Source organism: Amblyomma maculatum, chromosome 4, assembly GCF_055883805.1.
Source record: "Amblyomma maculatum isolate TAMU_Amacu chromosome 4, ASM5588380v1, whole genome shotgun sequence".
Lineage (NCBI taxonomy): Eukaryota > Metazoa > Arthropoda > Arachnida > Ixodida > Ixodidae > Amblyomma > Amblyomma maculatum.
The window spans coordinates 22,939,017-22,966,078 of record NC_139347.1 but is presented as its reverse complement, the minus strand read 5'-3'; the positions used below and the strand labels follow the sequence as shown (position 1 = coordinate 22,966,078).

The window sequence follows — 27,062 nt, the reverse complement described above, 5'->3', positions numbered from 1 at the left end:
GAGGCCTCTCCAAGCGCACTAATTGTACTGCACTGGTAAAGTTGCAACGGTCGCTCCCCATAGCTTCCCGACGTGACACCTTCCGTCTTCGTTCTTTTAAGATACGTAAAAAGAGGCTATCCGCTGCTGCACCCACTTCCATGGGTACCCCCCATTAATGTTGTTTACATATGCGTTTGTGTTGACCCTACAATGCGTTGCTTGTACTCTATCCTCTACGATAGCTATAAATCACTGCTGTGGCGGTGGAAGAATTAAGTATCAAGCCCTTCTGAAATTGTTTTTTGTACTTATCCTCAGTGAACATGTGTCACCTTATACTAAACTTTGCTACTAAGTCAACACGCTGCAATAAAGTCCGTCTACTCAGATCCGGAGCCCTTTGCTACGTTATCTTCTATAGGGCGAGTCTTCTTCGGACGTTAAAGCTCATAAATTATATACCCACAAAACCATCATCATCATCATCAGTCTGACTATACCCACTGCAGGGCAAAGGCCTATCCCATATTTCTCCAATTAACCCGGTCTGTGCTAGCTGCATTCACTTGACCCCTGCGAAATTCTTAACCTCATCCGCCCACCCAACTTTCTGCCGCCCCCTGCTACGCTTTCCTTCCCTTGGAATCCAGTTTGTTACCCTAAGCGACCATCGGTTATCCTCTCTTCGCACTACATGTCCTGCCCATGCCCATTTCTTCTTCTTGATTTCCACTAGAATGTCAGTAACTTGAGTTATTTCTCTGGTGCAGCAATGGCGATGCCACCATTAAAGAGACAATAAAATTGAGAATTAATTTTGCCATGAAGAAGGACGGTCCACCATCCTAAACTGTTGGTAAAATAAGTTGAGATAATCGGGAAAGTTGTGTGACATCCTTATTCAATTTACCTGTCCCATTAGTCAAAAAGCAAACTACGGGTACTATATTAGATATATAAAGTAGGTTTCACAAAGTGAACGATGTAAATCTAAATCTGTTTTTCCGGAGCCACCGCGGATTGTGTACAGACGCAACAGGAATCTTTGGCACTTTTTAACTTTTTTGAAAAATAGCAGCCCTCCGACGGTGGGCTGCGAATGTTGTAATAACTCGTGTTGCCACGTCTGTCCCCAAATGACCACGTCAACGACTGTCGTCAGCACAGCCTCCAATTTTTCCGCCAAGATCAAAAGCAACTTCAACTGTGCCAGCAACAGAGACTCGCTTCAGAATACATTTAGCAAACACAGCATACAAGTTAAATCTCTGCCGTCTCCAGCCGTCAAGAAAATTTAGCATTCCTGGTCATGCATTCCATAACCTAAAATAATTTTAGAATACAACTTCCGCGCCCACCACGATAGAGATATGCAAGAATTATACCTTATCTATATATTTAAGAAAGCTGGCTCTGGACTAAATTAGAGCCCAGGAAAACTTATTTGCTTACTTGAACAATAATCTGATAATAAATTATTACATAGCACTATGTCTCCATTTTGTTGTCTGCAGCAGAGAACACCAAATGTTTTTCACTTTTATATTTAGTTATAACTCTTCAGTTTTTATTAAATGAGGTTAATTTCCTTCACACAAGGCCCTGGCCACACTACTAATTATTCATTGCGCCTTTAATATGATTTTTCTGTCTTTCTCGTCAGTCTCTCAAGCACATCAGACTTCGAGTTGCGGTTCTCAGCTTCCGGTCCCGTGTCTTACTGGACAAGAAGTGTCACACGGTACATCGCGCGCTCCTTGTCGAACACAATCAGTGTTCCTTTGAACGCATTACAGTTCACCAGCGTTCTATATTTAGTTTACAGGAAATAAAAGGTGCAGTATCTGTCACTCGCGGAATCCCGCTGACACATCTCGTGGTCAACGCAGCAATGCTCCGGCTTACGCATTTCTCTAGTGCAGATTCTGCAGTGATCGCGGAACATTTTTGAATAATGCGGAAGCATCTGGCAGATAAAATCACTTGAAGAGAGGCAGTAGCAAAAGTTACTGGTCGTAAGATCCGTGCCGTTAATCAAGAGAGAAAAAAAAAAAAAAAGGAAAGAAGCGCGAGTTTCATAATTCATTGATTACGATAGCAAACAGCTTTTATTAGCCGCTTAGAGATCTCGTCACACGCATTTAGCACCTGAAAAATGAATAGTAAAATCCATCTCTTTTTGAGTGGAGTTTCCAAACTGGTGTGGTCAAGAGGCTCGGGCAGAATAGCCGTTGGAATCGTATTCCATTCTAGTTTAAGCTACTTCATTCCTGTTCGGATAAGCCTAAAAAAATGAATAAAAGCTTAATTGTCACATGCCTAGTGTTCCCCGGGTTTAAAGATGGCAGATATTTTTGCCTTGCTCTATGATTGCCTCTACATGGCGCTTAGAATAAGGATTTTTCGATATTACGCATAAAAGAAATGAATACGGTGACCGTGGTACCTCGCATCGCATTGTTTGTGAGCACTGGTCAATGCATTGATATAATGGCTTGCCAAAGAAAACCGAGCAGCGCAGTATTTCTCACCACTTCAGAATGGGCGAACTCTGAACGATGGCATGCGAAAACCACCTGCCGTTTCAGCACATAAAGAGCGTGGGATTCCCATTCTCTTTGCTAATCTCAGTACGTTCTGGCTCAATTCAGTTAGTGAATTAGAAGGCCATAGAAGCCATTAATTTCGCCGCTACACATTGGTAGTTGCTCCAGCTGCTCTCATTTTCCTGAAGTGTTCCGCGAGCTTGGGGAAGACGACTTTTTGCACGAGGGACCCCCACCTCTTCTGATAATTCTTCAGGAACGAGGTATAAGCACTTGCAAGCAACGTGTGATACCCCGCTTGTTATTTTCAGATTTACTGTTAGCGTGCTTGTCTCCAATGGTATTTCCTGTGACGTGCGTTTGTGCATGTTTGCGAGATTATATTGTTTGCGGCTCTAACGTTCAACGTATTATGCCCGCTTCGGTCCCTGCACTCGGGATGCCTCCATCACGACGCGCGATGTTTTCTGAAAAGCTTATTAAAATGCAAATGCAGTTACCGAAATCGCATCACCGGTGTCCACCATAATCATAGAAAAGCGTTCGACACAAACACATAAGGTTCGGAGGTAATCGATGAGGTCTTCTAAATTTCGCGGGGCGCAGTTCTCGCCTCATGAACTTCGGCACCTAGTTTTCCTTTTCAGACGGAGCGGCCGCACAGCTGCAGCACAAGCCACTCTCTCTTTCTCTGTCCACCCCTCTCTGCCTGAACTTGAAGAAGAGGAAGGGGAAGTGGCGATGCCCGCTGGTTTTACCTTACTGTTGTAGTACTTATTTTGTAGTACTGTCAATAAATAAGAAAGTTGAATCTTTAGTACAGGCGTTTCACTCTAATACAGACGATGGTAATGGAATAGCTGAACCGTTTCTTCGATATACATAATTTCCTCTTTAAGTATTGCTCCATAAGTATCTCAAAACAGATTTATATAGTACATGTTGTAATTCTAAGCTGCCAGAGTGTCAGAAGGCATGTGAAAATATGAACTACCGCAGATTCTAGCCCCACTGATCGAAATCACACAAACCTGTAAAAGACGTGCTCCAAATTGAGTAGATGATGCCGACATATTAAAATTCATAATAATTAGATGATCAAGGGTGATATTGCTTCTGTACATGTATTTTTTGTTACTGTTGAGGAAAGAGCCTAACGTTCAACACTATCGGTTAGAGGAAAGACCGGCTTTGGTGTTCTAGTCAGCTTTGTGACACGTACGACTTTGTGACAGTTGCATAATTAATTAATCAATTGGTAAATAATGCCGCGAACCCGGTAAAATTAACCGCGCAACAGTAAACGTAGAACAACTGCGAAAATACAAGGAGCGCGATCTCGTCGCTGCCAAGAAGAATTCACTGAATAAATACACTCGCAGAATGTGAAAGAGTAGTCGCTCGCTTTACTCGTAGCAGCATTCATCGCTACATTGGGCAACAATCACGTAGCAGAATGGAGCACCTAGGTTTTCGCCTTTCATCACCTTAGTCGCCAAAGTGTCCTCGAATTTTAAGTGAAGGGACCGCGTCGCTCGAAGCGAGGTCACTGATGCACTGCGAAGGTGTCACGTCACGGAAAGAGTTGTCTCTCAGGTGAAAGATGGTTGCGTGTGGAAATATGCCTGTATTATGTATGGCTCTAAGAGAACATATATAGGGGCATGTCTCTTAACCTCAACATGTCACAAAGCTAAAATACCTGAAGAAATGCGCCGAAGTTTTGCATTGGTGCATGAAAAATGTATTTAGTCATTTTGTATTTATTTTTAGATTCTTTTAACCTCGCCAAGTTTCCGGTGTTTTCTTACATTTCTGAAGATACACGAAATTTCAGCCTAAATGGCCGGCGCCGATGTACAACAAGAATTACTTGAAGTTTTCAGGTAAGAGTGCTCGATCTTTTAGATTCGAAATAATAACCGTGACAATATCGTTGAATGCTCTAGAAGTATCAAATGTGACTGTGCTGCGTAAGGTAGGAAACTCCCACTTATTTAGTTACAAGGGAACTCAGCATCATGCCATGGCAGAAGTGACAGGCGGTAATGCTTAAGACAAGCATAAAGCATAATACATAGCTTATGGTTATAAATCCCCCCTTCAAGGTAGCCTTATTAAATATTCTGTTTGGAAACAAGTCAAGGGGCCAAAAAGGCAGGTGTAAATATAGGCGCCATAGGGGGATGGGGGTGGCTGCATTTCGGCTACGTGAAGTTCCAAGTTCATTTTTGTTTATTTCGTCGACGGAAATTTGTTCACGTCTTACTGGAACATTATATAGTTTAGGGATTCGTTTGTACGCATCCACTTGTTACTTAGTCGACGCCCTGCAAAACCAAGGGCAGATTTCGGCCAGCTGTCGGTTTAGTGTCCGAACTGGGTTCCATGTTATATGAATACATATACTCTCCTTTGTAAACTCAACATCAGCTTCGTATATGTTTAAATCCACGCAGAGGACGAAATCTAGAGCGGTAATTTTATATTTTTATACGGTAATATGTACCATTTTAATTTGCACCACAGTCAATTCCCGATATATCGAACTCGAAGGAGATCTCAAAATAGTTCGATATATCGGTAATTCGATATATAAAACATGCCAACATATGAGCTTCTCTATATCCCATCGGCGTGTATGAGATGTACCCACGTTAGCTGCACACTTCCTGCAGCGATTGGCTGCACATCGGCGTACTAGCAACCAATCCGCAAAGAGCATGCGCGGGCCAGGCATCAAAACGGGGCGCACCTCTACGTGCTTCTTCGTGGACGCGAGCGCGTCCTCCAAACATTTGGTAGGCACAGATCGATGCCTCGGAGCTCGCGCTGTTCCCATGTTGCAGCTGCATCTCGCACGGCATTGCACTTGTGGCGTTGGGATTAAGGTTAACATTAAAAGCTGCTGCGGACTGTGGCATTAGAAAAACAATTGCTGACCATAAGAGGTGCACTTCTGTTACTGGAACGTTTAAAATCAACAATAAATCAGGTGACATAGGGTGCAGCTGATTTATCCGTTTCCTTCAGCAGCGAAGCAGGCAACGCAAGAACAGCATCATGCCCTCGGTCTGCTCGGCTGGCTTCACCACATAGTGACTTGAGCATCCAACGCCAGTTACACCTCATGACAGCACTGTCACGTTGAAAAGAAACACTCAAGGACTAAGACCTCTTTCAAGTGAACTAGACGTTCACCTCGCTAAGTGCTTTTACAGTTTTAGCGTTGCCAGCAGATGCACCAAGCTGCACAGCCGACTACGTGCACGAAATATGACCAAGAGGGCTCCTCTAGGAGAGAGGCATCGCGAACACCGGTCCCGTGCTTTTGCATGGGTTTTTAAAACGGATACTCTGATAGTTCAGGCTCGATTGTCCGCACTCGAATATATTAGGAACAATCGCTCTCCATTAAGTAATCCATGTTTATTCCATTTATGCTTGCCACAAGGCTTAAAGGAATTATTTCAAATTCTTGACAAAAAGTTCTATATTCAATCACTTCTTCTATTGTGTCCTATGTGCCTATTTTTTTTTTCAGTTTTAGGATTAGAACATGCATTGAAAACATTAAATATTTTGCAGCGTTTTCTTCTGGGATTTTGCGCGGGACACTAGACATCCCGCAGGCGCAGTGACTAGCAGCTCTTTGAGCAAATGCTAGCCCTTGGCAACATGCTCATTGTGCTTATTCATTAGTGTATTTTATTCCTTATTATCGCGAATTTTAATTAGTTAATGATAACACTTGAACAAAGCCAAGGCCAGCACTTACACATAAACGACATTTATAAGCACTGTTTTGATGAGGGCAGTTCTCTACAGGTTCATTGATGAAAGCCAAGAGGCGATAGTGGCATCGCTCAAGCAGTTGATGGCCATACCAAGTGTGTCCACGCAGATGGAGCATCGAATCGACGTTGATCGTTGTGTCGAGTGGACCAGGAAGGTACGTTGAACGTACTCTCGGCTATTTTTAACCACTGACCTCTTCCTGCTATCAGGAACAGATTTCAAGATTGTTAACATCTGTATCTCTCCATTTTATGTCGTAGTTCCTCGCTGAGGAAATAATGAGTACTCCTTGCGGTTTAAACCTTACCAATAATTGTTTGGCACCTTTCACATATTTATAGAATTACACCTTGGCGGTCGTAATGTTAAACGATAGCTACATGAAGATTCGGTGAAATGGAAGCATCAAAATTATGCGAATGCCTAAAATTGCATTGAACTCTGGTCTAGCAGAACATAATTATATTGCTTGTTCGTGCGAAAAAAAAAAATAGCCTGTTCATGGTGAGCCCCAGACGAGGACAACCGACATGTTTGCAATGGTAAATTTTTCAACACTGTTTTTGTGAGCATCTCAACTGCTTGCGTTCTTGAAGTAATGTTTTGGGTTTTATGTAAGCAACAATACGGATTGTTTTTATGTGAACAGTGCTTGCTATAAGGATATTTATACAAGCAACAATATAAATTGTGTTTATGAGAACAATGACTGCTATAAGGAGTGTAGAAACGGCCACATGAAGGCTGCTCATACATCACAGCGAAAGTTTTGCGATTATGTTAGGGCGGCTTGAAATTTTAGGACAGCAGTATTACACAGCTGCGTAAACTTGGCTTCCTCGTTTCGCTGTTTTTTGTGCCTGCCGAAATGGTCCCTCAGGCTTAAGTGAATTCAAACATTTTTACTGAAGCTTGCAGTGAGGTTGCAAAAACTGCTGCAAACAATTCACTGTTGTAGTTTGGTGCAGTGCCACAACGCGGAAAATTATAAATTGGAAGCAATTTATATGATAAAATTAGTACAGGCAAATGTAATGTCATGAATTCAATTTCACGCCTCTGACAGCTGCTCGAAGATGAAGGTGTCTGTGTGGATCTCGAGCAATTAGGTGACCACAGGTACCCCGACGCCAGCCAGCTACCCACACCTCCGCTTCTGTTAGGGTGCACAGGTGATGACAAGGGGAAAAAGACTGTGTTGGCATACGCCCACTTGGACGTCCTCCCGGCTCACAAGGTACTACATGCTGGACATCTTTGCTGATCGTATGCCTGCTTTTTTAATACTTGTCATTAGTGTATTTTATGTTCTTTGGTGTCAACGGAATTATAGCTCTCGATCTTGCTTTTCTGCGTAAGAACATAGGCTGTCTTTTTGACATTACGAGACGTGCACAATGAAGCCTCGTCCTTCGCTCTACGGGCATGGTATGATTGAAGCTTGGTGTAAAGCTACAAGGATGAGGCAAGTCACACTGTGCATGCTGCTATGATCGGGCTTCTGGCCGCGGTTCGCGTGGCTCCTGCTGCGGTCAACTGCTGGAGCTGAGCGGGCGCCGGCGAGTGCCTTGGGCCCCTTTAAAAGCCTTGGTGCTGGGCGCATAGCTTCAGGGTACTGAGGAGAAGCTTCGGCGCCAGGTGCGTCTGGACACGTTGGCCACTCCTTGACACCTCAAACCCCACGTTCCTCCTCACTCGCGCTGCGGCAGATACACGACGGCAGACAAGCGCGCTCGCTATTGGGCCTTTTGGGCCACTGGTGGCTGCCGCCTACGTATTGGACAACTGAAATGCAAACGGCTTCCGGGCTTATAAAAGAAGGCTGTCGAGGGAGACTGTCGTGAGCGTTCGTAGCGTTGAGTGCCGCTCGCCTAGAGGGACGTTGCGGAGTATTCGTGGTCGTCGCTGTGCGAAGACAGTCGCCATCAGCTAGTAGCTTTCAGCCCCCGTGCCGATATTGCTTTGCCTTGTACCATGACTGTAAGTAATGTATAAATTCACATTTCGTTCACCTCATCTCGTCGACTGGGAGCCTTGATAGCCGGACACGGACCACAGTCGTGACAATGTAGACCTACGCTAACGGGAAAGCTTCAATGGAAACATGTGTGGAGTGTTCTTGTTTGAAAATGGGGACGTCGCGCCATCGATCATCACCCTCAATTACCAATAGAGGAGGAAAGTAAAGTCGACTATGGTATGGCAAATGGAGAGTATTAGCTCATTTGAAGACGCTTACGTCTTGGTATATGTAGGGATATAAGGAAGAAAGCTTGAAGCTTATAAAAACCGTGGAAAAATTATTCTGGGAAGGCAAGTTGTGCGAAAAGAGTTGTGATAAACTTATGTCCTCATGGGCTTCCAAATCTTGTCAAATGGTCATTGATAAGAATGTATCCTGATTGCCATTTATTTTCAGTTCGCGACATTGGAACCAGAAAGTAAAGGCGTGAAGATGGAAACGGTGTCTTGTTTTTATGGCCGTCTATTATCTTCGATGGAAATGAAAAAAAGTAATTGTGGATGCTCTACTGCACACGTAAAGTAAAACATACAGGTAAAAGGTTTTAGTTTCATTATCATGGGAATAACACAATATTGCAACGTGGCAGTGACTATTCCGCAGGCAATAAACGAGCAGACCGGCATGAAAATGAAATGGACTCTTCTTTTAACTGAATTTCGCCGACAAAGAACTGTAAAAATCGGTAGCGTTGATAGCTACAAACATGAGTGGTAGTCGTCCAAATACAGAACTCCCAGCAGCGCTTAATTTAAAGGCGGCGAGGAAACATGGAGATGAAGCCGGCAAATATACCCAGAATGACATGAAGCAGTTTTGAAGTAGTCGCGCGTCGCTACAAGGATTTCAGCAAGCTCTCAGCGCATCTTGCACCAGAAAGCATGTGATAAAGCCGCGTCCATGAAGCATGAATCTTGAAGGTACCGAGATAACAAAACTGCGCGGCAATATTGCGTTCTGTTTTGAAATCTCAAAGGGCTTTCTTCGGGACGAAGGCATCGGGAACGATGACTTATTGTTGGGAGCAAGTACTTTTGCACACTATCCGTGAGTGGTCTTCCTCGATTCATCCATTCTCTGGTCGCATTCGCTTAATTTGCTTTTTTAAAAACCAGAATAAAAATTCCGAGAGCGCTGTGGAACCTACTCTGCAGAAATGCGAAAGCCTGAGCGTTGCTGATGCAACCTGTGCATCACGTTTGCTGTCATCATCATTATGAAATAAATGCATCATATTTATCATTCCTAATACCATTATAGTCATTATCACTCATTGCAGCATCATTGTCATCGGTACTGGCATCCTCACTTAGACAAGGAGAATTATGATGCGTGTTTCGCGGTCCCAGGCGTGGTGCAGTTAAAGTGCTCAGCTAGGGATCCGAGGGATAGAGGTTGGAATTCCGGTGGAGATGGGATTTAGTTAATTTTAAATATCATCATCACGGCAGACAAGGGGAATTATGATGTGCGTGTTACCATCTCGGGAGTGGCGCAAAAAAGTGGCGTAGTTGGTTAAAGTGCTCGGCAGAGGATCAGACGGGTGGAGGTTTGAATCCCGATGGAGACCGCATTTTTATTATTATGGTGACATTAGTTTCAGTTTTTGGTGATGTCATTATAGTGTGACCGGACGAACGAACGCCGACAGGATGAGCAATTAAAGGCTTTCGACTTAATACGCAAACACTAGGAGCTGCCGACAGGACAGAGGAGTGGTGGCAATGATTGATTTCCACTGAGAAAATATATGTGTATAATTGTTAGGATGAAAACATGTAATAAAGCAAAGGCTGTCATCGAAAAATCTGGTTCAATTCAGTTCTCCAAATTAAGATTATCTAACGAAGTTTAGGGGTTGTCGCTGGCTTCGCAAGAACTTTGTAGATATGGGAAATAAAGTTATAATTTTGGCACAAAATATTCTGCTATCTGTATAAAGAGCTACGGAGTCATTGTGACAAAAATGGGTTATTCGTGAGAAACCAGAGCCTGATTTTCTCGCAGTGGCAAGGGTGGGATGCGGAGCCGTTCCTACCAATTGAAAAGGACGGCAAATTGTTTGGTCGTGGTAGCGCTGCCGGCAAGGGTCCCGTGGTGGCTTGGATGTGGGCATTGAAAGCTTTCAACAAGGTCGGCGTGAAGCTTCCTGTCAACATCAGGGTGAGTTCAGGAAAGCTGAGCCACTTCAATTGAGATACAATATCTGACATAGATGAAAACACTTTACAATAAAACCTATCCAAGTCGAACAATTAAGCTTCCCACTGCTGACAGGGCCCAAATATAATACAGTGAAATGTAAATTAGACACGCATAAAAATGAGCAGTGGTAAAGGCAACAAGATCATTGATGGAAATAGAAAACAAAAAAATCACCAATTCATCCATTCAGCTGGTAACACTGAAAGCTGGTCTAAAGGATCAATAGTGTAATTTCTAGTTGTACAATATTTTTCTCGCAATTTATTATAGCTGTATCTGTATCAGCAACCGAGCTAAAATATTTAAATTACAATAAATACAGTTAACACAACCCCTTTCCTTGTGTTGTAGTTCCTCTTCGATGCAATGAAAGAGACTGGCTCCAAAGAGTTCCTTGAATATGTGAAATCGAAAAGGGCCTCTGATTTCTTCGATGGCATCCACACCGCCGTAATTTCAAACGGATGCTGGCTTACCAAGAATAAACCATGCCTCTCTTACGGACTAAGGTGAGATCGCTCTTGCAGTGGCCGTTTTGTGGTCATGGCGGAGCGCCGCATTTAGTTACTAGTTACCACATCGGCAAACCACATTTCAAACCCCATATTCACAGTGTAACGAAGACACTTTTTTTTTTTTGCGCAAAGTACGAGAGCGGCGATAGCAGCTCCGAGCCACGAGTTCATACAGTGTGCTAACAACAGGTTCACGTGCCTTTTTAAAGCTCATTCAGCAACACCTGACTGCAAACTAATTATTGCGTTGAGCATAGTGACTAAATAAAGACGTGTCCCAACTCTCTGCTGGAGAGATTCCCTGGGTTACATTTCCTTCATGCTTACAATATGCCGAATTGTAAAAGAGAGGCGAAGTATGATTTACTGTACGAGCCTACACAATAGGTGCTCAGCTGGAGATTAAAAGCGCGACAGCAGCATTGAAGGAAACTCTAGATTACAAGGACTGGTTAGGGTGTTATACTCTTCATTCTGCAGTGTGCGTGTTTTCAAGGTTCAGATATTTCTTTCCGTCGTTTGCTGTTTTGCAGTGCTTTTTTGATGGCATAAGTTACAGGTTACATGCAGCAGATGTTATACAAATGAAAGTTATGACGACCAGTGTAGCGTGTAACTTTATCCAAGAATTAAATATTTTTGGGGAAGAATATTCGCAAATTTCTAACAATTAATTTCCACTTGTCTGAAGCAGAGCTTATACATGCTGTAATAAAGGAAAAGTTTACTGCATCCTTCACATCCTTTTCACTGCATTGACTGGGAGAAAACATCTGCGAAAATATTGTAAGAATAGCACGCTGTGCAAGCAGGCCTTATCTCCTGCATGACTTGTCAGGGAGCGATAGCTGCTGGGGTACTGGAGATCCTCATTTTGATCTTCCCTTTTCTCTTCAACCAGGGGCCTTTGCTTTTTTCAGATTGAAGTCATCTGTGCCAGAATGGACCTACATTCCGGTATTTACGGAGGAACTCTGTAAGTGCGGTATAGGAGAAAACAGCAGTCAAGCAATCGGCACACCTCTAGAGAAGTCAGCATCAAAGCTGTAGATGACTAAACGTAGCAGGTTCTTCTGCACACAAAGCTGGCACGGGCTTCAGAATATGGCGGCTAACACCCGCTTATGTTTCAAGCCACTTGTAAAAGAATTGCTAGGAAGCTATTGAAAAGCACAGTGCTCGTCTAACAATGCTCCATTAATTTAGCTCGCACATCACTGGTCAAGCGCGGGTAGACACCCGCTGCACAACTCTTCTCTGCGATCGTTACCCGTTTCAATTTGTACTATTTTTTTTTTTGAGAAACAAATATACGTGGCGATCGTGCAATATTTCTGAGCGCCGTTTTATTCTAAACAAATCAGGCATCTTAGTTAGTTTGCTTTGCGAGTGCAAACGCAGGGTGCTTTGCGGACACTTGCTATGCCTCCATGAGCATGGAAATATCGTAATTTCTAAATTCTCCCATTCAGGGATGTCGAGCAATAAAACAGCTGTCTACGTCAATCTTCCTGAGGTATGTTCGGTGTATTCGTGATGCAATATGTTAAAATTGTGTTATACTAGTAATAAATATTACGATATCAAGTCCAGAATGCTGAGGCTTAGCTTAATTGTAGAAGAAAACGTACATATATAAGGAATGCCCATATTTTATCGAAATTCTCTCATATTAGAGTTAGTATACTTGTAACAGGCAGAGAAAAAGTGGCTTGTTAAAAGAGCTCAAACTATCCTATTCATAAATACAAGCTGTGTCTCCAGAAGCGCCAAAGTCCTGTTCGTAGCGGCGACCGAGTGCTATTTTCTTACTTTAGATGTGCCATGCACAACGGTTACTTCAGCGTGTAAACATGAAGTCGGGCCAGGTTGCGGTACCCTTGGAAACTTGTGGTCGATCACGAGCTTGGCCTGAACTATGGTCAATCTGGGTTCCAGATTCAAAAAACGTATTAGGATATTCATGCTTGAATCGCCATTATTGAAAAGCCTACAACAGCTTTTGATACCAACCTTAAGAAAGAGGAAAAAAGGCTCAATTAACTATAAAATCATCGCATTTGTAGATTTACGAATGCGGTAAGATTGCAAAATTTCGGCTGTAGCACGTTCATCACAAGCTTTAGGTGTGTTTTGAGAAGTATGTTGCGCTGCATTCAAATGGTTGCTACATGAATGGAAGCTTTGCTTTCCACTACTTCTTTGTATTTCCTTGATTTCTGCGTTTATCGTTTTCTTAGGCTTTTTAAGCTAAATAACCTTCGCTTCATTGTTCTTTCTCATACGTGAATGATATTGATGCTCTTATTGAATGCCCCTCCTGCCATTTCGCACTTTAGAACCTCGTGTTGGCCAAATTTATGTAATTTGACCTATATATCATGGCAAAAAATTACAGAAATTTCGAAGACTAAGCTTTAAGTCAGTGGAATGGGGGTGTGTTTTATATCTTTAACATGGAGTAATAAAAGCCTTTGGTTCCATTCTTTAAATGCAAAACCGATTGAAAATTTTGCTGTCAGGTATAGACGAACTAATGAAACGTACGCGCTTAAAACACTGAATGCATCAGTTAATGGCATAGCTTCCTTACACTTTGTGCATTCGCAGCTGGCAAGAGAAACCACTTCTAAGAAGTGGCTTCTCTGGCCTGCCTCAAATGTTTGATTTTTTAAACCCTTGGCTAAAGTTAGCTTGGACACTGTATAGTTACTCTGTAAACTCTCTGCATGTGCCTGTGTAGGCTGTTTTAAGTCAGCCTTATCTTTATATCATTTAATATTACATGCAGAAGTACTTACTGTAGGGTAAGGTGCTTCATGTTATAGATTTTAACTGCGCAAAGCACACCAGCATAAAAAATTAAGGCATTCTTTTTGTCCCTCTGATTTTCCTGAGTTCAAATATATATCACACCTTTGAATATTGTTCATTACGAAAGGAGATTTCACTGCTAGTAAATCGAATTTAATTCTTATATCTTGCACATAATTGCATAGTACTGCTTACACGGTTAGTTATTCTCCAATTCAAAATCGTAAAACGAACCATAAGTACAATGCGACCTATAATTTGATTGTAAACTGTTCACGAAACCAGTTAAAAGATGTCCTTGTGTCGTAATTATCGGTTTGCATTTTTAAACATTCTAACTGCTGGACCTAATAGCGCAACATTTAAGCACCATAAGTATGGTAACCATCAATCTAGATATGAATAAGGAGCTGCTCCCTGTTTCGTAGCAAGCAAAAGCTCACTATTGAGAAATTCCTGTGAATACCGTCTAACCGGTACGCTCTCTGTTCTCTTCGTGTCACCAGTATTGAAGCTATGCCAGATGTGATTCACCTGCTCAATACTCTAATTGATAGTAATGGCTGCATCACAATACCGGGCTTCGACGATGATGTGGACGACCTGAAAGCCGAGGAAGCTGAGATGTACGAAAACATCGCCTTTGACTTGGTACGCCCTGCTAAAAGTGTCATCATGATTGCTTCACCAAAGAGCCGGTAATGAAACTATAATGCGTTCACGAGCCCATGGTGAGGTGGTGCGTTTAGTTTACATGACATGTTTCCAAATGAATGCGCTTTCTTTCAGCCTATCGTCTGGACGGAATGTGTCTAAAAATGCAATAAATCATCTGTTGTCAGCTTTGGAAGCCCAACTAATTGCTTACCTCGCCCTTGAGACCCAAAGACTACGACTATGTCACGCTTTAAACCCGCCTTCATTTCATTTCATTTCATTTATTAATACTGTCAGCCACCATAAGGGGCTGTAACAGGAGTGGAAAATACAAAACGAAAAATGAGCAATATAGAACACGATGAAAATCAATAGTCAATCAAAAATTGTCTCTGAATACACACACAAACAAAACAAAAATGAATTACACAGAAATCGGTGCAGTGGTTACTAGTGTGCCCACGAATGCGGGATCGAATCCCGGCCGCGGCACTACGACCTCTCTCACATAGCCTGAGCCGCTTCGGGACATTTATCTCTATAAATCAAACTAGACCTATCACACGCTTTGCATTCGTTCACCGCAGCAGGCAGAAAGTGTGAATTTTCAGTAACTGGTCTTTGGCTCCATACTCTTCCAAACTGGAATATTATTTAAGAGTTTATTAAATTGTGAAGACGTCTTTGAGATCTCTTACTTTTAGAACAGCCTGGTCTTTTGGAAATGGAGGTTAGGAGAACAATAATCTAGAATGACAAATTACTTATTTTTACACTAAATGTTTCAAATTTTTTTTATTCTTGGGCATAATATACAGAAAATGCCTGCAGATTGCGGAGTACAAGCTTGAAACATCCACATGACAGCAGTCCCATCGCTACTGTGTATACGCATTACGTGGAGAGGAGCCTGAGTATGATGCTCGAAATCAGTTTCTCTCTTCTAGCATACTCGAGATGCAGTTGAGATTCGCAGCGGATGACAGACTTTATTAAAGTAACCCTCTAAAACAGTTAGCTTCCAATGTGATGATAGCTAAATATTATCCCAATAGTGACACCAGGCTTCATTGAAGACAAAGCAAAAGTTTTATTTCATTACTTAGTGTTTGCATAGCTACGCGTACTACAATGTTGATATCGTGAGCCCCGATATCTTGTTCTCACATTAATCATGACCTAACATCAACACATTGGTTTCTACACTTCTCAGAATGGTTTCCTTGAGAAGTCTGGAGTTGGGGAGCATCCTCAAGATGACGAAAAGGAGACCTTGATGCATCGCTGGCGCTGCCCCTCCCTCAGCATTCACGGTAAGAAAATTTCCTTTAGAAATGCCGGCTAACGACCGGCGTCATCATGACGGTCGCGTTTTTTCAATTTATCTTCCAGCAAGAGAACAATGCTTCGGTGCAGCTTCAAAGACACTAGAGAAATCATTTAGATTTCACCTCTGCAGCTGCAAAGTTTAAGGCAAAATTACTTATAGCCAGCTTTGAAACTAATATTCTTTCCTCCCAGATTGACCTAAGGATTGCCTCAGTTTATTTTGATTATTGTTTGGCGTTCAATATTGACTGCGCCTTACAGAATTAAAGGCCATTCTTTCAGATAGTCCGATGCAAAGAGGACTGTATAAAACTGAATGACCGTTTAGAATGGCACTTTTTAATTATTTTTATTTGTCAGCAATCCCAATACGTATGTCACGCCATGCATTTTCAATTTGTACCTACCGGCTTTTAGTTCTCCCCTCCTATTTTCTCTGAATTTGCTTCATATACGCGTCGCATTACTATAAAGATATTGATTCTCCAAAATAACCTCGTTATAATGATCTATTGTGTTATACATGTTTGACTTCCTTTGAAGCGGCGCGTTATATCGGCGAATGACGTGCACACGTGCGCAACGTCCCATTTCTTTCTTTCTTTCTTTCTTTCTTTCTTTCTTTCTTTCTTTCTTTCTTTCTTTCTTTCTTTCTTTCTTTCTTTCTTTCTTTCTTTCTTTCTTTCTTTCTTTCTTTCTTTCTTTCTTTCTTTCTTTCTTTCTTTCTTTCTTTCTTTCTTTCTTTCTTTCTTTCTTTCTTTCTTTCTTTCTTTCTCTTTGAGCCTGGAATTTAGTCAACGTTAATGCTCAGAGGGTAGATTTTACGCTAGGCTGGTGCAGGCACCGGTAGCGTCAGTCGATGGTGACGCACAAACAAACGTACCCTTACATTTGCGCCCACGTCTCTTACTCTGGTGCGCGCGTACCCATTTTCAAATAGGTGGAAATGTACTTCGTTCCTTGCCTAGTGTGCAGGAGCAGACAATTGCTCGTTTCGAATCTGTTAATACAATTGCCGCATAAGCCCTTCGTTCTTCCCGTTGTTGACTCTAGTATGGGGACTTAACTACCAGTACAGGCCACTGACATCTCAACTGCACTTTCCCCAGGAATACATGGAGCTTACTGTGGACCCGGTGAGAAAGCTGTAATTCCAGGAAAGGTGACTGGAAAGTTTTCCATCCGCACTGTACCCTACCAGACTTCCCAGAAGGTACATCAATGTGTCGTCAGCCACCTCGAACGGGAATTTGCCAAGCGCAAAAGCCCCAACAATCTGAAGTGAGTAACTCAAATTCGAGTCACGGTTAAAGAACACTACGTAGCATGACTGGGTTGTACAGTATGATTATACTATGTATACAGTAGGTATAGTTTGTATGTACATGTGTCTACAGTAGGACTATAGTTGCAGATCGGGCCCTTTCAGGTTTATTTTCCAGGAGGCAATTTATCTCACAGGCAGAGGGTTTAATTTAATTCGAAGTTGACAAACTTTAAAGTTCTAGGATTTGTTGTCAGAAATGTATTACACAAATTATTACTGTTTAATTGGTACAGGAGGAGGTCCCAAGGCGATACTGGAGGGGGACCTACTAAAACACAAAAATGGCAAAAATACACGAAAACATCAGAGAATTAAAAATTACAATATCTTAAAATCTATGAACAACAAGAGTAAGGATACATCATTACAGTTATTAGCAAAGTTATAACCACACTGCTAAGTGTGGTTATAACTTTGCTAATAAAGTGATTTGATGTTATTTTTGAAAAGCCTGTACGACTCATCTGTTTTCACGCATAATGGTAGTGTGTTCCATAGAGTTAAAGCTGAGAACAAAAGGGTTTCCTTGCCATAATTAGTGTTGACTCTAGGAAGTAGCAAATAGTCGTTTTGGAAAAATCTAGTCAGGATTGCAGTGTCACAATTGCGAGCACTGCATATAAGTGTGGCTAATCTTAGAGCAGATTCAATAAAGGAAGGATAATAATATTGGGGTCACCTCAGGCAGTGAACGGGGAAACGGTAACGATTCGAATTGCAGAATTTTGTAAATGACAGATGCTTGACATGTGAGTGAGATATGCAGTTCCCCAAGGTGACATGCAGTACGTTAAGTGACTCTGAATAAATTGAAAAAAAAAAAAGTGCCGGAATGCCTCAAAATAATGACGTGCCCGAAAAAGTGCCCTAATACTAAATGTCTGTTTTGCGTAATGATTCAGTGTGCACTAAACATTTTAAATTATGTTCTAGTATGATACCAAGTAGAACTCTCTTGGTTAGCCTCCACGTTTCAGCCCCATAGGTGAGTACAGGCAAGATGCAACTGTTGTACACTTTCCTCTTGAGCGATACCGGTAAGCTGCTAGTCATAATCATAGGCTAACCAAGAGAGTTCTACTTAAGTTGAGGACAACCCAGAGGACTATGGAACGAAAAATGGTAGGGGTAACATTAAGAGATAGAAAGCGTGCAGAGTGGGTCAGAGAAATAACTCAAGTTAATGACATTCTAGTGGAAATTAAGAAGAAGAAATGGACATGGGCAGGTCATGTAGTGCGAAGAGAGGATAACCGATGGTCGCTGAGGGTAACAAACTGGATTCCAAGGGAAGGAAAGCGTAGCAGGGGGAGGCAGAAAGTTAGGTGGGCGGATGAGATTAAGAAGTTCGCAGGGGTCAAGTGGATGCAGCTAGCACAGAACCGGGTTAAGTGGAGAAATATGGGAGAGGCCTTCGCCCTGCAGTGGGTATAATCAGGCTGATGATGATGATGATGATACCAAGAAATGTTTAAATTTAGAAAGGGAAATGATGTCAGTATCCAAATAAAGCGGAGCAATATTGATCGGTAGTTTATTACGCAAATGAAAGGAAATAAATTTTTTTTTTAAAAGATTGATTTCAAGCTCATTATCTGGGCAACAATGAACTAGAATTCCAAGTTCAGCATTCAATTCTATGATCAGGTCATTTATGTTTCTGCCCTGAGTATATAATCTAGTGTCAGCGACGTATGAAATGCAGTTAGATTTGGTGAAGTAACGGTGCAAATTGTTAATGTATATAAGAAAAGCAGTGGGCCCTAAAATTGAACCCATATCGCGCACCTTGGTTAATGGATACTAGCTGTGATAAAAGGTTGGAAACCTTTACTATCCGAATTCGATCAGTAGATAACTGCGTATAAATGTTAAAATTGGGCCGCAGATTCCCATAGACTCCAGCTTGGTGAAAAGTAGGGTGTAGTTAATAGTATCAGAAGCTTTAGTAGAATCTATAAAAACAACCCCCGCCCAAAGTCTTTGATCAATCAAATATTTGATAGGGTCAGTTCTAATAGTGCAAGCTCTGTTGAATAATTGGGACAATTCAAACTGACGGGGCGAATGAACTTAGTGAAATACTTCGCTACACGATTAACGAGAGTCTCCTCTATGAGCTTGCTAAAAAGAGGCAAACAGTTATTGATCGATAGTTAGACATATTATTACGATCTGTTTTCTTGAAAACCGGCACTATTCTGCCTCTTTTTAATGCTATGGGAAAACACCTGTCTTAAACATTTTATCAGCCAGAACAAAAGAGAGCTGTCGGGCCACAACGTTTATCTTAGATGGATGGATCTGAGCTAAGCCTGATCCAGTATTCCTTAAGGAAGGCATTGTCATTATAATTTCTTCAAGTGACGTGGCATACAGGTAGAATGAATATGGGAAACACGAAATATTACAAGGAACGGAAGCTTGCAATGGCCGGAAATATGAAATAAATATATTAATAACGTTCGCTATGTCTAAGGGATCAGTTAGCGTCTTATTACCATCATGAAATTCGTTTGTAGTTGGTTGCTGGCAGTCTATCTGCGGAAATGATTTGATGATCTGCCAATGTGTTGCATTGTTATCTCCATTTTAATAACGTCTCTTTCATAGTAGTCTCGTTTGGAGTTTTTAAGTTGTGCAGCCAGTGTTTGCGAATACGCGCGAAAGCTGTTTTTGAGTGAAAGGTTAAATGGAGGTCATGTGACTTCTTAATGAAGGTTATGTTCTTGCGAATAGACCGCAGTAGTTCATTTTTAATCTATGGGTTTCTGGGCAAAGAATACCAATTGTTTAAATGAAGATACGGACGTGCAAGAATTATTATTTCTATTGATTATAACACCTAAGTTTTCAAAAGCAATTTCAACACAGGGTTCATCGGTTATCGTGGGAGTGAAATGAGAAAAAGTTGGAGACGTTAGGCTTCTTTGTGGTCACACTTTCAAGTAGTAGAAAAACGGAGTAACTGTCAGTTATATCGAAGCGGACTACCCCTGCAATGTGAGGGGACAGAACGTTAGATAAAACATTACCTATGAGTGTGTGCGCGCCCAAGATTTTTGGGTCATGTAGGTGCGTCAATTAAGGGTTCTAAACCGAGGCTGAAAAGGAATTTTGTGTACTTATAGCGTTGTACGTCAGATGTGTTTGTGCTGCCTACATTAATGTCGCCCATAACAATGATGTTACTGTTTTCGGGGCTCAGCAACTTAAGAATGCCGTTGAGTTCAAGGACTAGATCCACATTCACGGCAATTATGCATAATAGTCAACATGCGCGAAAGAAATCAAATCTCTCATGCATACTTCGCAAAAAGTGTAGTTAGAAATAATTGATTGACTAGAAGTGCGGGTTTCAATCACACAAATTTCCTTATTCCGAACAACTGCTCGATTCTGTAATCACCAAAGGCACTTCTCATTGTCCTTACAGCTGGAGATGCCTTCTCTGCTGAGACCCCCAACCTTTCTCCCCGCTTTGGGCTTCAACTTTTCTTGGCAGCTTGCTTTTTCTGTCGAAGTATAGATATGATTTAGAACCATCTCATTTTTTCCAAGTGTTTGATTCTGGTTCCTACGCCTGGTTTAAAAACTTTTTAATGCGTCACTCGTCAAGCACATATATTCTCTGTTTACTTAAAAATGAAGTTTGTAGTAAGAAATTCATCCTATCTACCTTCCAGGATCAAGATCAGCACCAGCAGTGAGCCCTGGATAGTCGACCCAAGACTCCCCCATTTCAAAACCGCCGAAACTGCCGTCAAGCACGGTGCGTGAAAGTCAACTTTAACATAGGGGGAAGCAATGATATTGTTTTGATCCAGAAAAGTCTCTTACTTAAAGAAAAGTTTGCATCTATTCATAACACACTCTTCGGCGCTCTGATTATGGCGAAGAAAGAGCCGAACATACAAGTGCGCACATAGGTTTACGGAACATGGAGTATTCTTGTACGTGCCAATATACTTGATGGGTAAAATTAAAAAAAAGTTCTCTGGTCATCATTAAGAACAGCAGCCATTACCGGTAAAATTCACAGCATGATTCAAGAATTTCTCTCAGCAGTGTCTATGCATAGAGTTCGAAGGCTAACGCGGTAAGTTAGCTTCTGCTCGCAGTTGGATTTAGGGTCGTTAAGGAAAGGCTGTCTTGTTTTCAATGTTTATTTTTCTGTCCTTCGACCAAGAAGCCCTCAAAGCCGGAACAACCCGAACAGTAATATGAATTTGCAAATGGATTTAGTAAGCCATTGAGCCTATGACTAAGAATTACAAACATGAAACCGAGAGCTTTACTAAGCCGTACTTGCACAAACGTGAGATGCTATACATCGTGTTACAGCCACTTTCAAGGGCCATATTTTTCTCGGCGTTTTGTACTAAAATGGGGTTTCTCTCATTTAAATGCGCTTTATATAATTCATTATTGCAAGTAACGTGACTACACATGCTACGGAGAGAGAATCAACTGACAAGTCAGCGAAACGCAATTTTTTGAGATTGATCAAGTTTACTGAACTATTAGCGAACGACTGCCTTTCTGAAGCAATTTTTTCTAGTGTAGTTTGATTTGCTAGAAAGGCAGCCTCTGCGAAAGAAACAAACAAAGCAGGCAATAATTGCAAACACCCGAGGCTGTTTAATGCTGTAAGTGACTGCAGCTCAATACTCCCCACTATAAAAAAACTAAAAATGTTCATGTTAATTTGTAAGGGATAGAATTCGATGCAGCTCAACCCGAAATATAGAACAGCATGTGAAGTGCAGCAGTAATGTGCAATATCATATCGCTATCTCCGACTCGAACTCGGGCAAAAAAGGTTACCTTTCTTCCTCGCAGTTTACGGCACCGATCCCGACTTGATACGGAGCGGGGACACTGTTGCTGCCGCAGCCGTATTGCGGGACCACGTGACCGCCAACGTGATTCAGATACCCATCAGTGGATCTAGTGGTTACTTGGCAAATGAGCACATCCCCATCGAGGATTTGGTTCGAGGGGTGAGCTCAAATACGACTTCCTCCTTACTGGCCACGCTCCTATTTCTTATCAAGACATGCCCATTGGTTGAATCAAGACATTTTTCGGCCTTAAATCATAAGCAGTCATTGCATGACGCCAGTAAACGACCGGAAAGGTGCAGGACATACAATGCACTAATTTATAACAGCATCCTAAACATTAATACCCATCTGAGTTTCTGTGGCCTATCAGGTGGTCTTTATTGCTTTGAAGAGAAAGCTCCACTATGCCACTTCAGTCAAGGTCAGCTTCCATTACACCTTCAAGGAGCAGGACTGTTGCTGTGCGGTTCAGGTGTCCAAGGAGAAAAATGCGACAGACACAGAGCCTTTTCTTTCCTATAAACCACTACACAGAGTCAATGTGAACTAGCCATTGGCCGTGTTTGGCTACGAGTGCTTTGTACATCACCTGGCCTCTCCTCCAAGCTACTGCCGAGATACCAAGGACCCTACCGCGTCCTTGAGCACACCTCACCCGTCAATTACATTGTTGAACCCGTCACGCCTTCGCCAGACCTTCGACGACGTGGACTTGAGACCGTCCTTGTTTCTCGGCTAAAACCCTACTACGACCTAGACGTCAGACATTGTTGTCCCTTAAGTCGCCAGGATGGCCCCCTCTTCTCCTGGGGGGGGGGGGGACATGGAGAGGAGGGAGGTGGTGAAGGGTGGTTGTTTCTGGCCCTACGGGGCTGGGACGGTAGGTCAACACCGCTTGCGGCGGGGGCTAGCCAGCCACCGATTTTTATCTGTTGTAGACCGTCATTGCACCCGTCACCGCGTAGGTGGTGGACGACGGCTGTTGCGGCGCGCGTCTTTCTCCCTCTTCTTTTTCTTCCTTCTCTACTTTCTCTAGTCTGTCCGCAGGGGAGGAAGCTGCGTTTCGATGGAGGCGAAACAAAGAGGCGTCGTGTGCTGTGCGATGTCAGCGCACGTTAAAGATCCCCAGGTGGTCGAAATTACTCCGTAGCCCTCCACTACGGCTCCTATTTCTCTCTTTCCACTTTCACTCCCATCTTCATCCCTTCCCTTACGGCGCGGTTGCGGTGTCCACAGAAAAACAAGTGAGGCGCCTTTCCCTTCCTATAAATAAATCAGGTGGTGAAGGGTGGCTGATCCTGGCCCTGATGGGGCTGGTACAGGTAGGTCACTGCCGCTTGCGGTGGGGGCTAGCCTGCCACCGAATTTTATCTGTTGTAGGCCGTCATTGCACCCGCCACTGCTTCGGTGGTGGATGACGGCTGTTGTTGCGGCGCGCGTCTTCACTCCCTCTTCTTTTTCTTCTCTATTTTCTCTTCCGTCCGCACAAGGCAGCGGAGGTGGCTGAGCTACAGAGCCAGTAGCAGGCCTGTGCATTTTCTTTTATGCGAAGCATATTGCTAGAGTTAAACCACAGCCCTTCGTGACGGTTGCACGCCGTGCAAAGAATGTGGAATGCTACGTCACAGCACGTGATACGCTGACGTCACGACAGAGGAGAGACGGGGGTCCAGCTCGCGCCGTCGGCTGCGGTTGCACGCCGTGCGGACCACGTGGTATGGTAACGTCACACCACGTGATACGCTTACTTCACGACAGAGGAGAGACGGGGGACCGGCTCGCGCCGTCGGCTGCGGTTGCACGCCGTGCGGACCACGTGGTATGGTGACGTCACACCACGTGCACGTACTCGCTCCTACGCACTACCTATCGTTTCTTTGTCTAGGTAACAAAACAAATTGCGCGATTCGGTTTTGTACAGTTTCAGTAGGGACCGCTTTGTCGGCTTTGGCGGTGTAATTGAAGGACCACCAAGGCTGGATATGGCTCGAAGGGTATACATGAGGTGACCTCACAGCCATGCTTGGTGAAGACATAATGACCGTTGGTGCACGTCAAGCCGGCTGGACACGGGTAGTTTACGGGGAGGCTTTCCCATACGACCGTGTAAATCGTTGATTCCTTTAGCACGTCGGTGTTCTAAGAGCTTTTGCTTTGCCTACATATTCGCTTAGTGGCAATCGAGTAACCTTGGCCTGGGGGGGCGACATGTTCGTTGTGCGTGTCGGTAACACAGATTAGAGATGAACGAGTCATGCTATTACCTAGTTTTATGCGATGGAAAAACATTGTGCATTCCAAGTTTAAACCGTGTAAAAGCACGTGTAACCAAGGAAAGAAAATTTTAGCCAAGTGTAACCATGGAAAGCCGAGTTTAGCAATCAATATGCTTCGCATCTGACAAGGCTTAACCTAGCTAAGCCTCAGCCATTTTTTCTTCTTCCTACAGCCACAGCTTCTGTCCGCACGAGGCTGCGGAGGTGGCTCAGCTACAGAGCCAGTAGCAGGTCCGTGCATTTTTTTTCCTTCTCCCGCCGGGGTGGTGCAGTGGTAAGACGCCCGACTACTGAGCCGGAGTTCCCGGGTTCGAACCCGACCACGGCGGCTGCGTTTCGATGGAGGCGAAACGAAGAGGCGTCGTGTGCTGTGCGATGTCAGCGCACGTTAAAGATCCCCAGGTGGTCGAAATTACTCCGTAGTCCTCCACTACGGCTCCTCTTTCTTTCTTTCCACTTTCAGTCCCACCTTCCTCCCTTCCCTTACGGCGCGGTTCGGGTGTCCACCGAGCAAGTGTGACAGTTACTGCGCCTTTCCCTTCCTGTGAACCAATTTTAACCTACAGCCACAACTTCTGTCCGCACGAGGCAGCGGAGGTGGCTTAGCTACAGAGCCATATTGGCTGGGGCCCCTTTTCTCTGCACCTGGTATGACGTCACACCGACAGTAGCGCCACTAGTGAGCGGGGCGTGTGCACCGCCGTGCCACGCTAGAGCTGATTGATTGATTGATTTATAGGAAGGGAAAGGCGCGGTCTCACTTGTTTTCTGTGGACGCCTCACCCGCGCCGTAAGGGAAGGTAGGAGGGTGGGAGAGAAAGTGGAAAGAGAGAAAAAGGAGCCGTAGTGGAGGGCTACGGAGTAATTTCGACCACCTGGGGATCTTTAACGTGCGCTGACATCGCACAGCACACGGACGCCTCTTCGTTTCGCCTCCATCTAAACGCAGCCGCCGAGGTCGGGTTCGAAGCCGGGTATTCCGGCACAGTAGTCGGGCGTCTTACCACTGCACCACCCCAGCGGGGCACGCGAAGGACTTTATTGCTTTCGCAATTAAAAAAAATTGCGGCAGACCTGGGTTGTGCGATGTCATCATGAACAACCTTGAAAGTCAAAGACACATACAGCACCTTTCCTTTTTTTTATAAACCCATCTACAATACACAAAAATATGAAACATAATCTTGACCTGGTTAGGTGTAGGTGTCCACAATCTTATGGCGTTCACTGAACAGTATAAGGCTCCTTCCTTTTCCCAAAAACTAATTTAAATAAATAGTTTGGAAAAGCCATGGATTGAAAAGCGGATGGTAAAGAGGCTATCCTAGGTTTCGTTATATCACTGTGTTTTCATGCCATGCCTAAACTCCCAAAAGTTTAGTTTTAAAGACTAATTTTTATTTTCTGTTCATGATGTCATATTATTTCCAACAAGACGGCTTCGCTGACTACGCTGACTTTTCGTTCTCCAAGGGCTCGTTAACACTGTTGCTTTAAATCTCGGTAGTCGTTCTTTGTTGAAAGGTGATGCAAACTCTTCATGTAGCCTGATCAATGAATTGCTTTGTTCTTTCATTTCAGGCTAAACTGTTTGCTGCTTACTGTTATGAGATTTCCAAGGCTGCGTGAATCTGCAAGGCAAGTTGAAAATTTTGGCCTGTAAGCACAACAAAGAAACTTTGCAAATTATATACACACTTTCATTCAATATAGATATATTTGTATAGATTATTTCTCCGAAAATACGTCTCAAAATGTTTTTGCATGACGCCTCTTTTTGAAAAAGATAGGACTTAACAAAGTCCTTCCTTCCTTCCTTCCTTCCTTCCTTCCTTCCTTCCTTCCTTCCTTCCTTCCTTCCTTCCTTCCTTCCTTCCTTCCTTCCTTCCTTCCTTCCTTCCTTCCTTCCTTCCTTCCTTCCTTCCTTCCTTCCTTCCTTCCTTCCTTCCTTCCTTCCTTCCTTCCTTCCTTCCTTCCTTCCTTCCTTCCTTCCTTCCTTCCTTCCTTCCTTCCTTCCTTCCTTCCTTCCTTCCTTCCTTCCTTCCTTCCTTCCTTCCTTCCTTCCTTCCTTCCTTCCTTCCTTCCTTCCTTCCTTCCTTCCTTCCTTCCTTCCTTCCTTCCTTCCTTCCTTCCTTCCTTCCTTCCTTCCTTCCTTCCTCCCTCCCTCCCTCCCTCCCTCCCTCCCTCCCTCTCTGCCTCCTTTCCTTTGTTTATATCACCATCTAGATCTGCAACGACGGGCACCTTTTGGCCAATCATAGTCATTCGATATATATAGCCTTGTCACCATCATACTTGATTCCGCCACCTATTCTAACTCAACGGGCACAATTTCATGTTACTCGAATAAAACGAAACGGCTTGGTGTCTCGTACGCCTCCAGTGTAAAGAAGAAATACCGTTTTGGGCTCCATTTATGTGCTTTGCGAAAAGGAATAGCTAAGGTTTGAAGGTTTCATATTCTGTATTCTATATTTCTGGGATCGGCTCCTAGTTGCGGTTCACGCGGCTCCTGTAGTGACTAACGACTTGAGCCGAAGCGGATGCTGGCGAGCGCTTGACGTCCTTTTACAAGCCCCGGTACTGCTCCGCATCACCGCGACGCATTGAAGAGAAGCCTCAGCGTCAAACACGTCTGGACATGTTTGACCAGCCAGACACCATGGCGCCTCAGCCTCCCTGTCGACGACGTTCCACTCTTCTCCTCGATCAGCGGCAGATCCGCGATGGGAGACCAGCGCGC

The 27,062-nt window shown here is 43.4% G+C and overlaps 1 protein-coding gene across 1 annotated transcript; it reads left to right on the top strand.

Annotated features, from left to right (window-relative positions):
• The first annotated feature begins 6,336 nt into the window (after window positions 1-6,336).
• Window positions 6,337-25,995, top strand: LOC146190487 (cytosolic non-specific dipeptidase-like). Its single transcript, XM_084600176.1, has 11 exons — window positions 6,337-6,480; window positions 7,393-7,563; window positions 10,357-10,512; window positions 10,906-11,063; window positions 11,971-12,045; window positions 14,390-14,534; window positions 15,754-15,853; window positions 16,979-17,150; window positions 20,883-20,968; window positions 22,039-22,199; window positions 25,901-25,995. The coding sequence occupies exons 1-11, from the start codon at window positions 6,337-6,339 to the stop codon at window positions 25,946-25,948; spliced, it is 1,416 nt and encodes a 471-aa protein (XP_084456302.1). The 3' UTR covers window positions 25,949-25,995.
• The last annotated feature ends 1,067 nt before the right edge of the window (window positions 25,996-27,062 follow it).